This window comes from Dreissena polymorpha, chromosome 6 (assembly GCF_020536995.1).
Source record: "Dreissena polymorpha isolate Duluth1 chromosome 6, UMN_Dpol_1.0, whole genome shotgun sequence".
NCBI classification, from domain to species: domain Eukaryota; kingdom Metazoa; phylum Mollusca; class Bivalvia; order Myida; family Dreissenidae; genus Dreissena; species Dreissena polymorpha.
In genome coordinates this window covers 20,561,302-20,574,071 of record NC_068360.1, presented here as the reverse complement: position 1 = coordinate 20,574,071, position 12,770 = coordinate 20,561,302, and the positions used below count along the sequence as shown (strand labels likewise).

The following is a 12,770-nucleotide window of genomic DNA, read 5'->3' as shown; positions in this document are numbered from 1 at the left end:
GGGTGTATGGAAATTACTCATGGTGTATGGAAAATACACCATGGGCACGTGGCAGCTCTAAGCCAATCGGATTAGGTCATTTTTGTAGGAGGTGAGATATAGAAGTCTCCACCACACAGGTAAAGCACATTCACACATCTAAAAGACAATTCATCAACACCAAAAAGACTAGTGTTGTTTAATATTTCTGTAATGTGTAATGTGTATATATATGGCCTATTTATGTTTTGAATTTTGAATCTAAGGGTTGTTTCTTTCATGTACTCGTAAATGTGCTTCGTAAATACAAGCTGATCATCTAATATACATTGTACATTTATATTGTGATATTTATTTGATGTAACATCTTTTTTATGTTTTTTTTTTAAATAAGTAAATATTTTGTTATTTATTCACATGAAGGAAGTAGTAAGGAGATTAGGCAGTGTGAATACTCTTCAACTGGAGATGAAAATCTGTTGCACAGCCCATGAACGCAAACACATAACATTAACAAGAGCACCACAACGGGTGCCACACTCGGCTGCGAAAGCTTGTCAGTATTTTTTTTTTTTTTTTTTTTAAGAGGTCACAGTGACCTTGACCTTTGACCTAGTGACCCAAAATGGGTGTGGCGTGTAGAACTCATCAAGGTGCATCTACATCTGAAGTTTTAAAGTTGTAGGTGGAAGCACTTTGATTTTAGAGCCAATGTAAAGGTTTAAGCACGACGCAGGCGGACGGCGGACGACGAGCAGGCTATGACAATACCTTGGGTTTTCTCTGAAAACAGCCTCGCTAAAAATCATTTTACGTGAATTCCCGATGGCTTACACTTTCCTTTTTTAGTCCCTAAAAGTTTGAGCCATCGGGTTTCCTCTGACAAACCAAATATAGAAGCCTTGTTGTTTCAGAAAAACTTTGTAAAGCAAAAGAACACTTAGTTAAATACCTTATATTAAAACTCAGGGCCTTGTGGTTTCATAGAGGAAAATATTAAATATATAAGTGTTCATTTTCAAAAACCCTGTTTGCGGCCCTTAATCAATGATCCAGAATTATTTTAACAATCTTCATGTAGGACAGCGCAAGGAACATTTCCAGGAAGTTTTGTCAAATACTGCATAGCAGTTAAAGAGATGTTTTAAGAAAAAGTTACCAACTCACAAACACATCATGGACAGACAGACGATGGCCGGTATCCCAAAAGCTCACCATGATCAAGTTTTGCTCAGGTGAGCTAAAAAGCCATTCACAATAGTACAATATAACATATTTGTGTGAGAGAATTGTTGTAATATATTTGCTTACATCAAGAATGGTTTCCTCAGCTATGAGATGTATTGCACGCTTCTCTGCTATGGACTCTGTCTGTCTGTCCCTCCACAGCTTATCTTCTTCCAACATGGCTCTTCAAATAACCAATGACAGATTTTAAAGGAGTGTTAATGCATATTTCTGATAGGCTAAGGAACTGTTATCCAAATGCTTAGCCCATAGTGATAAACCAATTTTTAGAACAGGGGATTTATTTTAATTGTTGAATTTTCAAAATTGTTTATATTTTTAAACAAAAATATTGTTTGTATTCCTCACTGTCCTGTAATATTTGTACATAAAATAATTAGTATTTTTTTCATAGTAATTTAGCTTTCAACTTTTAAATATTTTGTGAACCTCAAAATTGCACTTGTCCATAGACAAACATACTTGACAAATTTCCATATGTTATAAAAATGACACAAACAGTTCTTGCCATGGTCAATGTGTGTGTAAGCATCTTGAGATTGCAAAACGCAAATGATTCAACTTTTTAAGGCACATTGATTATAGCAAGTGGCAGTACTACTGTTATCTATTAAATCACATTTTTAATTTCTATCATAACTAAAAAAAAATATATATATAGAACATTTTTAAAACTTTCACTTATATAGATTTCGAACAGCAAAAAAAGATCACAAAAATGTCTAATTAATAAAGGTCATTTTGTGCATTTTCATTTTTAATGCCCATGCATTCCACCACTAAATTTAGAATAACCTAAAATTAATATATTTACAAAAATATCCTACTTGTAAGTGCCCTTCTCCACGACGTCATCATGTAAGAAGTAGAGATTGAGAAAGTCCTCCACAACATCATTCACAATTTCACGACACTGAAAAGGGTAGAAAACCATTTATTTATTAAAGCAACATGGTGTCAAAAGCCCTGGACATACTTAGATACTATTTCATCCATTTCCTGAGAACAATCAATACTTGATGTGTCTCTCTATGCTCCCTAAATACTACAGGCTTTCTTGGCTACTCACCTAATGTATCAATGATTACAAATGAGGACTTCTCAAAATGCTATGACCATTTAAAATAGTTCCTTCATGCATTTATACATAATGCCATATTCTAAATAACACCAAAAAGCAAAACTGTTAATTTTGTACATGAATACACTACCCATATTCAGCAAAACAGAAAGACTAGTATAGTCCTGTCATTAACAACAACAATATTGTAATGTTTTGCTAAATACAATGACACAGAAAATGCTGTATGCTTCATACAAGAAAGCAGTGCTGTGTTTCAATAACACAATAACAAATAAAATGTATAGTGTATGAAAATGTAATTCAACATTTCAGAATATATTTCTGTTTATACCAATTACAATTTCAAAATGTGGTGTATGAATACATTATTCCTCGTACCACAAAGTAGTCCTGGACCTGCCAGGGTTCATAACTGCCAATATCTAGCTCGCCGTTGTATGGACGCTTGTAGTAGTTGTAGTGCTGCTGCAAATCCTCTCTGAAACAACATGGGTGTATGAGGTGAAATCATTCCTTTAGCATGCATTGTTTTTTTCAATATGTACCCATAGATGATATGACTCTAATTATGGAAAGTTTCAACATTGTGCTTGATTGGTATTAGATAGTATTCAACAGCTGGAAAACGGACTTTTGAATGATGTAATTTTTGTACGCATTATTCTGATGTTCAGTATAATGCTTGTCCTGAATGTATACATAATTTGTTGCATTGGGGGACTTATGTTTTTTTTCATCGTAATAATGTATATATTAAATAGAAAATTGCATAGTTATGGCTTTTCAAAGGATTGTATTGCAATCATTGATTTTGCACATTTATTTTCCGCTCAACCTGCTGGCTAGTGGAATACATTGTCACACAATAAACTTTAGCAATACAACCAATCTAACAACATATATGTAGTCGTAATATTCCAAAGTATGTATTGTATTTTCAAATTTCCCTAATCCTACACTGATTCCCTCTTTTTGCAATATTACATCTAGACACAAAACCATCACTTGATTATTTTAAGACATGATTTAGGACTTAAAATGTACTTTTTTTTCAATTGTGAATATGACCCAAAAAAGGATACAAAACGGGCCAAAAATGACCTGCAATAATTCCTACAAGGTTGCATACAATGGGTCCCTGGTTCTCACCTCATTTTCCATATCTTGTCCATCGTGCCCGGCAGTTTGGCTACAGTGGACTTGATATAGGACTCCACAGCCTGGGGGGTCTTGACGACTGTCTTGGCTAACCTCTCAGCAACTGATAATTACAAGGCTAATATTTGAATTTACTTTTCATTCACCTTTGAAAAGTGAAAAGTTTGCACTGCCTGACCTACAATTTGCTATAAAATAATGTATTTTCATAAACTTTAGAAAAAACAAGCAAATACCTTGAATTGATATCCCCCGCCAATAGGCTTCTCGACACAAAAGTGTTATATTTTACACTCAAAAAAGCATTTGTTCAAGATACAAAGGGCCATAACTCCTTTATTAACAGATGGTGAACAATGCCATTTTAATTGGCATGCATCATCCTCTTATCCATATATAAACTCATACCAAGTTTCAATGAAATCCGCCAAAGCACTTCCAAGATATGGCTCCAGACTGACGGACGGAAAGACGGACGGACAAGGCCAAAACAATATAACTAGCTGGTTTCAGCTTTCTCATGATTAACAAATGATTAACATTTGCTTTAAAAATGTTGAAGTTTGTACAGTTTTGTGTTATAATATCAATATTAGTAAGTTTTTTCACTACTTGAACTTTTGAAAAAAATGAACATCTGTTTTGCCTTTATTTAAGTATAATTTTGAACGTAAAAGAGTACAGGTTAACCTTGAATATACTTCTAAAATGTATACCAATAGAATGAAGTCATTAAGAAACCATTACATTAACACCCAATTTCTACAGTTTTGTTTGGAACTTTCCTTCTAACTTTTTCTTATCAAGGCACACATGATGGTAAGTTGCATTATCACGCGCAAATCTAAATAAATTAAAATTCAATTTTAAATTGCCATGATACTATTACACATTGAAATGATACAATAGTTAGCTATCCTTCACTTTAACTCATGTTCCGCATTAAATAATTCTAGATAATGATAAGTCATTCAATAATAAGAAAATAATTACTTAAAAAACAAGCACAATCTCAATAACCTCATGTTTGTCTTTTATCCAAACAATAATATTGGCACAAATCATAAAAAACGCAAAAACATTAAGTTAAATACAAATTTGATACAAAGGAATGCAAACATTTTCAAATATCATATTCGCAAAATTTCAGCTAAGCCAAAGAAGAAAGATACATATTATAATTTGAACATTAAAATCGTATTAAAACTTTTGGATCAATCTCAACTCATAAACTTCTTTAATTATTGCATTCAGTGAGGGTGATAATAAATCACTAATTCAATGCAGAAAGTGTGAGTTGCTGGTCACTCAAGCAAGCATTCATAAATATTCATGGTATGCAAATAGCAAAGTTGAAAGTTCAAGGCCACTTCCATTGACGCAGATTGTATATCATCACACAGACAGTGAATGCCTATTCATTGCTACCAGATTGTTTTGGTCCCTTGGGCATGAAAGACTGAAGACTGCTTCTTTTCATTTTCTTTTCTTTCAGTATGAATAGCGTTCTCTCAAATATCACAATTCATATACTTCACAGGAGTTCAATCAGGAATTTAATGTTTATTGATTATACATTAAATGGTAAATAGATCTAAATACCCTTTCAAAATCAATACATTGCATTTCTATGATCTTGTATATAAGTAAATCAACAAACTTGTTTCAACAACAAACCTTAAGTGTAATAGGTTTTATTTAAATAACACAATAAAAGCAAACAGTAAAGCTTGGTAAAGTCTACAAACATTTGTTTGAACACATTTTACTGAATTATAAGTTATGATTTACAACTATTCATACATCAATTAATTACAAAATTTATAACGACAAGCTTAATTTAAAGCAAATAAAAATTTTATCACCTACATGTACTAGTGGGAGAAAAAAAGAGTGGAATACTGAACTGTTATTAACTTTTGTTCACTCAAAATATGATTAAGTAAATTACATTCTTTCCAAGCACTGAAGAAGTGACAGATCCAGTTTCCATAAGATTGTTTCTTGTTAAACTGATACGATTTACAGATGACTTGATTTTGTTTTGGTTCAAATATGTTGTACAAATTAAAGAAACCAACTGATTTCAACAATATACGAGCAAAAACCGATCATAACAATTTATTATTTATTATTGGCTCTTCAATGGAAGAATTGTATTGGTGAATGAAAATTTGATTTTTTAGTGAAGACATTTGATTTATTTTTTTGAACTGCAGTGAAAATATTTAAAAGAAATATTAAATATTTTATTTTTCCAGTAATTTTTCTGTTTATCAGTGTCAGTTACTTTGGTGTAAAAATTCGCTTGGTATATTCACTAATCACTATATATAACATGTGTTTCCAATAGATCATTTAGTTGCAACGATCCACATGTTATAAGTGTTTATGATACTAAGGCATGCATTGTCTTACATCATATACAAGGGTACTAGAACAAATTACAAAATAAAACTAATACAAATATATTTTATTCTAAATGGAATGAAAGTTAAAAACAATTATTGATTTTAAATAAAAAAGTTCATATGTACATTCCTTCAAGTGCAAAATTTGATCCTTGGTTAAATATTCCATTTGCTATTTTATAAGCATACATATTATTTTATGTGATATGGCAGACAGAACGTTCACATTCAAAGGTTACTTATTTAAGTGAAAACATACTGTACAGTAAATAAAAATAATGCATTGTTACCATACTATGAAAACATACAACAAATATTGCACATTATTTAACCATTTTTTTAAATATCATACTTGCTACTATTATATATAATGCATATATCTCAAAAATATGCAGGTGTAGCTCTGTACTTAAATTTCATTTGCTTTCCTTCAGCTTTCTGCTGTTCAGCTTTTGCTAATTGTACATATGAGTGTTGTGATTTCTGGGGTGCAAAATCTGGCAGGTTTGATGTGCCTATGTCCCGCTTTCTTGAGTCTCGGTATTGGTCATGTGTGGCAGTAAACTTCATTGTGTCTTTAAATTTACCCCCATCTCCACCGTATGCCATTTTTGGTACCTTAAGTAAAGAAGAGTTGCTGGTGTCATTAATATCACGATCTTTTTTATCTATTGGATAGTACACAGGAATATCCATATAAGTTCGGTAATCTCGGTCAAAATACGGCACATACTGCAATGGTAAATTCCATTTCTTTTTTGGCTTTGGTTTCTTGGTCAATCTCTGGAATGCTGCAACTGCGTCGTCGACCTCAACTTCATTGTTTTCAAGCATTTGATTATGGTAATCTTTCCACAAGTCTCTCTCCTCTATCGAGACTGGCACAAATTTCACTTTTAACTTGACGCGATTTGTTTTCGGCACATCAACCTGTATGGGCAGGGCTAAAGAATCTTTAAACCGTCGTTCCCTGTCCTCCGAGAAATGGTACGGTTCGTAGCGCGGGTAGAGTTTATCGTTATGAAATCGAAATAAAGGCTTACCCTCGGGAGACTGAGCCTGCGCCAGGGCCAGACGTTGTTCTTCCACCAATCTACGAGCCTCCTGCAGTCGCTGCCTTTCTTTATCAAGGTACCTGCAAAGAATGTGAACATATTCACCAGCTAGTAGTTATTCGGGTATTTTTGTACCTCTTGGTGTTGGTGCTCTTTGCTCTTTTTTGTTTAGCAAAAATAGATTTATATTTGACAATGACGTCGACACTTTTCCACGCATCAGAATGGAAATACCGAGTGAAATAATGGTTTTAAGGGGAACCTGAAGGATTTTCAATATTTCTCGTGAGAGACCGATTCCTCCTAAAGGCCTGTGCGAAATATAATTTCTCAACAAAAACAACTATGAATTGGTTTTAAATTTAAGAATACCTTTATTGAATACACAATTAAAATAAATAATATGGTTAACAAGAAATACATGAACCTTAAAACTGTTTTAAAATTCTCAATAAAAAAAACAACTATCAGCAACTGGTGACTGTCGTTCAATTTTCCTTGAAATTATTTAGACTGTATGAATAACTGTATATTCAATAGTAAATATTTATTTTATTTTTCTTTGTATTATTTGTAGTAGCTGAATAACTAAATTTTCAGCAATATGGTCAATAATGATTCAGAAACTGCATTATATCTTTTTTCATTTTAAAATCTAAACCACTAACTTTGCTTTCAAGGCAGCCTCCTGTTGCTTGGCTGAGAACTCCTTGGTTCTATGTTTGATCACGGTCTCAATAGCATGCCTATCCACACCAGCTGGGCTGTCAGTACCTGAACATTCAGTAATATGTTGAGTGGGAGATAATTCCAAGCATTGACACGTAAATTTGATCCTTGCTTTGGGAAAACAGGGCTTAATGCATGTCCATTAAGTGTCAACCCAGATAAGCCTGTGAAGGTACAAGCAACTCTAGCACAACACTTTCCTTTTAATCTAGATTTTTTCTAAACAAAGACTTCCTTTAAATAAAAAATACAGTAAAAGTGAAAATTGTTGTGCCTCATTAGCCAGTGTAGAATGCACAGGCTTATCTGGGACAGCACTTTAAGCATGTGCATGAAGCCCAGTTTTACCAGTGCCAGGCTCATATATAAATGCTACTTTCCCCGTTTACTCAGGTTTATTCAGCCACTTTATGCTGAATCAACTTTTTATAAAAAATGTACACAACGTCAATACCAGTGAGACAGTTTAACATATATATATATATATAATAACAACAACAAAAAAGCCATGAGGATTAAATAACAAGAACACCTCATAACGGATGCCAACGCTCGGCAGCGGGTTCAGTTTTGAATAAATGAAAGCTTGTCTTTTTTTTCTTCTTTCTTTTAGAGGTTACAGTGACCTTGACCTTTGACCTAGTGACCAAAAAAAATAAGTGTGGCGTGTAGAACTCAACAAGGTGCATCTACCTATGAAGTTTCAAAGTTGTAGGTGGAAGCACTTTGATTTTAGAGCCAATGTTAAGGTTTAAGCACGACGCCTACGGCGGATGACATAGCTGGCTATGACAATACCTCGGATTTTCTCTGAAAACAGCCGAGCTAAAAATTATTGCATTGTACCGTCATTATTTTGTACAATATTAATAAATATTGTATTATTAATACCTGTTTTTGATTCTCGACCAATAATTCTTTGCATTTCACTGTGCAACAAGCGTGGCGTGCCATTGCGACTATTGTTGCGACTCTCATTACGACTGCTGTTTCTACTGTTGTTCCTCTCCTGAAAAGGTAAACATTGTGTAAAACATACAGGTTTGATCCCAAAACAGTCAATGTCAATGCTTCAGTTAGGTCAAGAAAAACGAAGAGCTAAAGTATAGTTTATTGTTAAGTACCAAATTTCACAACCATAAATGCACAAAATATGCCCTGAAAATGACTCCAAAATTATATCAGAAATCATCAACAACAAGATATGTGTTTGTCAGAAACACTATGTCCCCTTTTGCGCCGTTTTGAAGCTATATATTTTACCTTTGACCTTAAAGGATGACCTTGACCTTTCACCACTAAAAATATGCAGCTCCATGAGATACACATGCATGCAAAATATCAAGTTTATTTCAAATGTTAAAGTTGGGACAAACAAACAAACAAACACAAAAACCAACAGACAGGGCAAAAACAATATGTCCCCCATTATAGTGGTGGGGGACATACAAATTAAACTCGGCTACAAATACACACCAAAACACGCTCCTCGACAACCCTCTTCTCTCGCTCAATCTCTTGCAAGCGGTTCAGCTTGTGTATCAGGTCTGACCGGCCCTTCATATCCGTTTCCATGGCAGCAATTTGACGCTGGAGCTCTTCAATCTTCCGGCGCCCAACAATCGATCGGTCGGATGATGGAGATCCATGCCATTCCTCCCTTGGAGGGTACCGGCGGTCAGCCATCATTTTACCCTGTTAAAGTCCAAGTTCTATGGCAACGAATATTGGGTCATAGTGGCAGGGCCCTGTAAATAAACAGTAGTAATTAGCAGAACATAAATTGAGTTAATTCTAGAGGCTAATGCACGTAATTCTTGTTGTTTTATGAAAAAGACTTTAATTGTTAAATCATCCTTTGAGCATAAGGGATCAACAAATGTAATACATTAACTTATTCCTTTATAAGTTTATTGCAAACTTCTAATTAACTTTGCACAAGTCTAATTAACTTAAATAAAAATAGTGATTTGATAACAAGAGTACATAAACAATTTTACAAATTATAATTTTTTTGAAAAAAGACATCTATAATTTAAAAAAATATATATAATTACCTCTCATCATTTCCAGTATTTTTTTACATTTTATCATAGTAAACTGGTTTAATTGAATTCAGAACTAAAAAGTAAGTCATTCTGATATTTGGCACCAAACAATTGCAACATTATAAAATCAAAACTCATTAAGACGAAAAAGATGGTTCACTGGTTAGCCTAAAATCCCATTGCGAAATACAGTCTTGATCGGTCATTTCTTCTTCTTTCATATGCTGTTTGCTTTTCATATAAACATCAATCAAATTCAATTCAAAACTTGCTGGTACGTTATTGACACTGGATTTATAAAATGTTTGCCAAAAGCTTATTTAATCAGAAACTTAAGTGTATATAGCCGATGGGTGTAGGCAAACTTATTTTACAAACTACTGTTGATAACACATTTTGTAAGTTTCACAGTAAACATCATTCATAAATGTCATTAACATTATTCTGTGTGCAGAATTTTCATTTATGATTCAAGTTATTATATAAATGGATGAAATGGTATTCCATTTGAAAATTATTCCCCTTTTTAATTGTAGTGATGCAAAAGTAAAATCTTTAATTGGACAAATCCTAATAATTCACTGACACTATGTTTAGCTGTCAGACGTACAGCAAATCCAGTAACTACAAAATCATGCAATTCTTTTTCAAACAAAGTAGGCATGCATATATTTACTTTACTTGAAATGAACAAGAAAAGTGCATTAGAAACCGCCACTAAGAACATTCACAGAGCTTAGTATTAAGCAGATAATCATAATCACACTAGATCAAATGGATTCTCTATCTATCAGCTGTATTTTATTAACTGAGCAACGACAGCTACCAGCATGGTATGTGGAGCTCAATAATTGAATAAATTTATCTAATAAACTCATTTCAAAGAATAGAGCAAGCCTGACAATATGTCAATGTTTTGTCAATAGACATAAAACAATTAACTTCATGTAGCTTAATATATCAAGTGTAAAATACCATCAGTAAAACAACTAGTTAATATTTACCAACTTTGCTTAATGCTGAATCATAGATGAAATATGTTAATAACAAGGGCTGTTTGTAAAGCATGCATGCCCCCATATGGGCTGTCAGTTGTAGAGGCAGCAATTGTGTGATTACGTTTTTTGTCACTGTGACCTTGACCTTTGACCTAGTGACCTGAAAATCAATAGGGGTCATCTGCCAGTCATGATCAATGTACCTATGAAGTTTCATGATCCTAGGCGTAAGCATTCTTGAGTTATCATCCGGAAACCATTTTACTCTTACAAGTCACTGTGACCTTGACCTTTGACCTAGTCACCTGAAAATCAATAGGGGTCATCTGCCAGTCATGATCAATGTTCCTATGAAGTTTCATGATCCTAGGCGTAAGCATTCTTGAGTTATCATCCGGAAACCATTTTACTGTTTCAAGTCACTGTGACCTTGACCTTTGACCTAGTGACCTGAAAATCAATAAGGGTCATCTGCCAGTCATGATCAATGTACCTATGAAGTTTCATGAACCTAGGGCGTAAGCGTTCTTGAGTTATCATCCGGAAACCATCTGGTTGGGACGGAGACCCCACGACACCAGTACATAATATAATCTGCAAATGTGGTCCTAAACTGCATCCAAGAACGAGTCACTGTTACCTTGACCTTTGACCTAGTGACCTCAAAATCAATAGGGGTCATCTGCCAGTCATGATCAATGTACCTATGAAGTTTCATGATCCTAGGCCTAAGCGTTTTTGAGTTATCATCCGGAAACCATCTGGTGGACGGACTGACATACGGACGGACAGACGGATGGACATACGGACGGACCGACATGTGCAAAACAATATACCCCTTCTTTTTCGAAGGGGGGCATAAATATTATAACTGGGGTAATGATGTGAACAATATGGACTTATGTACTAGGCAAATGCAATGTTGATTCACATCATTTGGTACTTATGGTATAAATATACAAATAATATAAGACTCAACATCTCTTTTGGAAAGACTGTAATATATAAATTTATACAAGAACTGAATGTTTGTGTGATCGGGTAATTGTTCAGATCGTTTATAAACCTGCGTAAAGCAATTCCAAGAGGTCATTTTAACATGAGATTTTTGCAAATGATTTTTTGTACTGATATTGATTTCTTTAAAATAAATTTGAGAATAACTTTATGAAAAGTTAAATTTATAAAAGTGTGAGCGAATGCAGGCAGTCTTCACCATAACCAGAAGGGGGGGGGGGGGGGGGGGGTAATTACTAATTATAAATACCTTGCGATCCTATTTCCAATTGATACAACAACAAAATCTTTTAAAGACACAAGTATTTGATAATAAACCAGGTATAGCCAGAGGAGTGAAAGAATAATGTCATCTAGTGGCGTAGCTAGGTTGTTTTTAGGCCCAGTGATAAATTAAAGATAACAATAGATGTGTTTGTCAGAAACACAATGCCCCCTACTGTGCCGCTTTGATTTATTTATTTTTGTTTTTGATTAAATCCCTTTAAACAATATTACTTCCCTTGTAAAAATTATCTGTACCTGCCAAATGATAAAATTTAATATAAATTATCTACCTTTAAAGAAGCTTAATACTACCCTTGGATTTGTTTTTTTGACCATTGATCTTGAAGGATGACCTTATCCTTTCACCACTCAAAATGTGCAGCTCAATGAGATGCACATAGATGCCAAATATCAAGTTGCTATCTTCAATATTGCAAAAGTTATGGCCAATGCTAAAGTTTTTGGACAGACGGACTGACAGACAGTTCAAATGCTATAATTTTATGCCACCCTACTGGGGGCATAAAAAACTAGAATAATCCTTTAACTTTACAAATATGTATATGAGTACAGGGTTGGCGAAATCTCAAAAAACTAAACTTGTCCGCCGACAACCATTTAGGAAATTTAACTTGTCCGTTGCTGAACTACACTTGTCCGTTTATGTTTATATAAATTATAAACACATTTATTGATAAATGTAAAATAATGTGGAATAAATCAAAATGAGTATTAAACTTGCTTGTTTTAGTTAAATCTGTATTTCCATGGTACAT

General features: G+C 33.8%; 3 protein-coding genes across 5 annotated transcripts in view; 1 reads left to right on the top strand and 2 right to left on the bottom strand.

Annotated features, from left to right (window-relative positions):
• Window positions 1-10,122, bottom strand: part of LOC127835099 (uncharacterized) — a 327,076-nt gene extending 316,954 nt beyond the window's left edge. The window contains exons 1-9 of one of the 2 annotated variants that reach the window (XM_052361362.1): window positions 9,722-10,122; window positions 9,141-9,412; window positions 8,556-8,673; window positions 7,604-7,709; window positions 6,924-7,015; window positions 3,461-3,572; window positions 2,690-2,789; window positions 2,055-2,140; window positions 1,291-1,390 (exon numbers count right to left, since the gene is read on the bottom strand). In XM_052361362.1, coding sequence (XP_052217322.1) covers window positions 1,291-1,390; window positions 2,055-2,140; window positions 2,690-2,789; window positions 3,461-3,572; window positions 6,924-7,015; window positions 7,604-7,709; window positions 8,556-8,673; window positions 9,141-9,353 — 927 coding nt within the window. In that variant the 5' untranslated portion in view covers window positions 9,354-9,412; window positions 9,722-10,122. The remainder of the gene's footprint in view (window positions 1-1,290; window positions 1,391-2,054; window positions 2,141-2,689; window positions 2,790-3,460; window positions 3,573-6,923; window positions 7,016-7,603; window positions 7,710-8,555; window positions 8,674-9,140; window positions 9,413-9,721) is intronic. The other variant, XM_052361363.1, reaches the window with a different exon arrangement.
• Window positions 1-12,770, bottom strand: part of LOC127835106 (uncharacterized) — a 144,821-nt gene that overhangs the window by 86,650 nt on the left and 45,401 nt on the right. The gene's annotated exons all lie outside the window — the stretch shown is intronic.
• Window positions 1-12,770, top strand: part of LOC127835110 (protein MIS12 homolog) — a 162,502-nt gene that overhangs the window by 116,180 nt on the left and 33,552 nt on the right. The window lies entirely within an intron of this gene.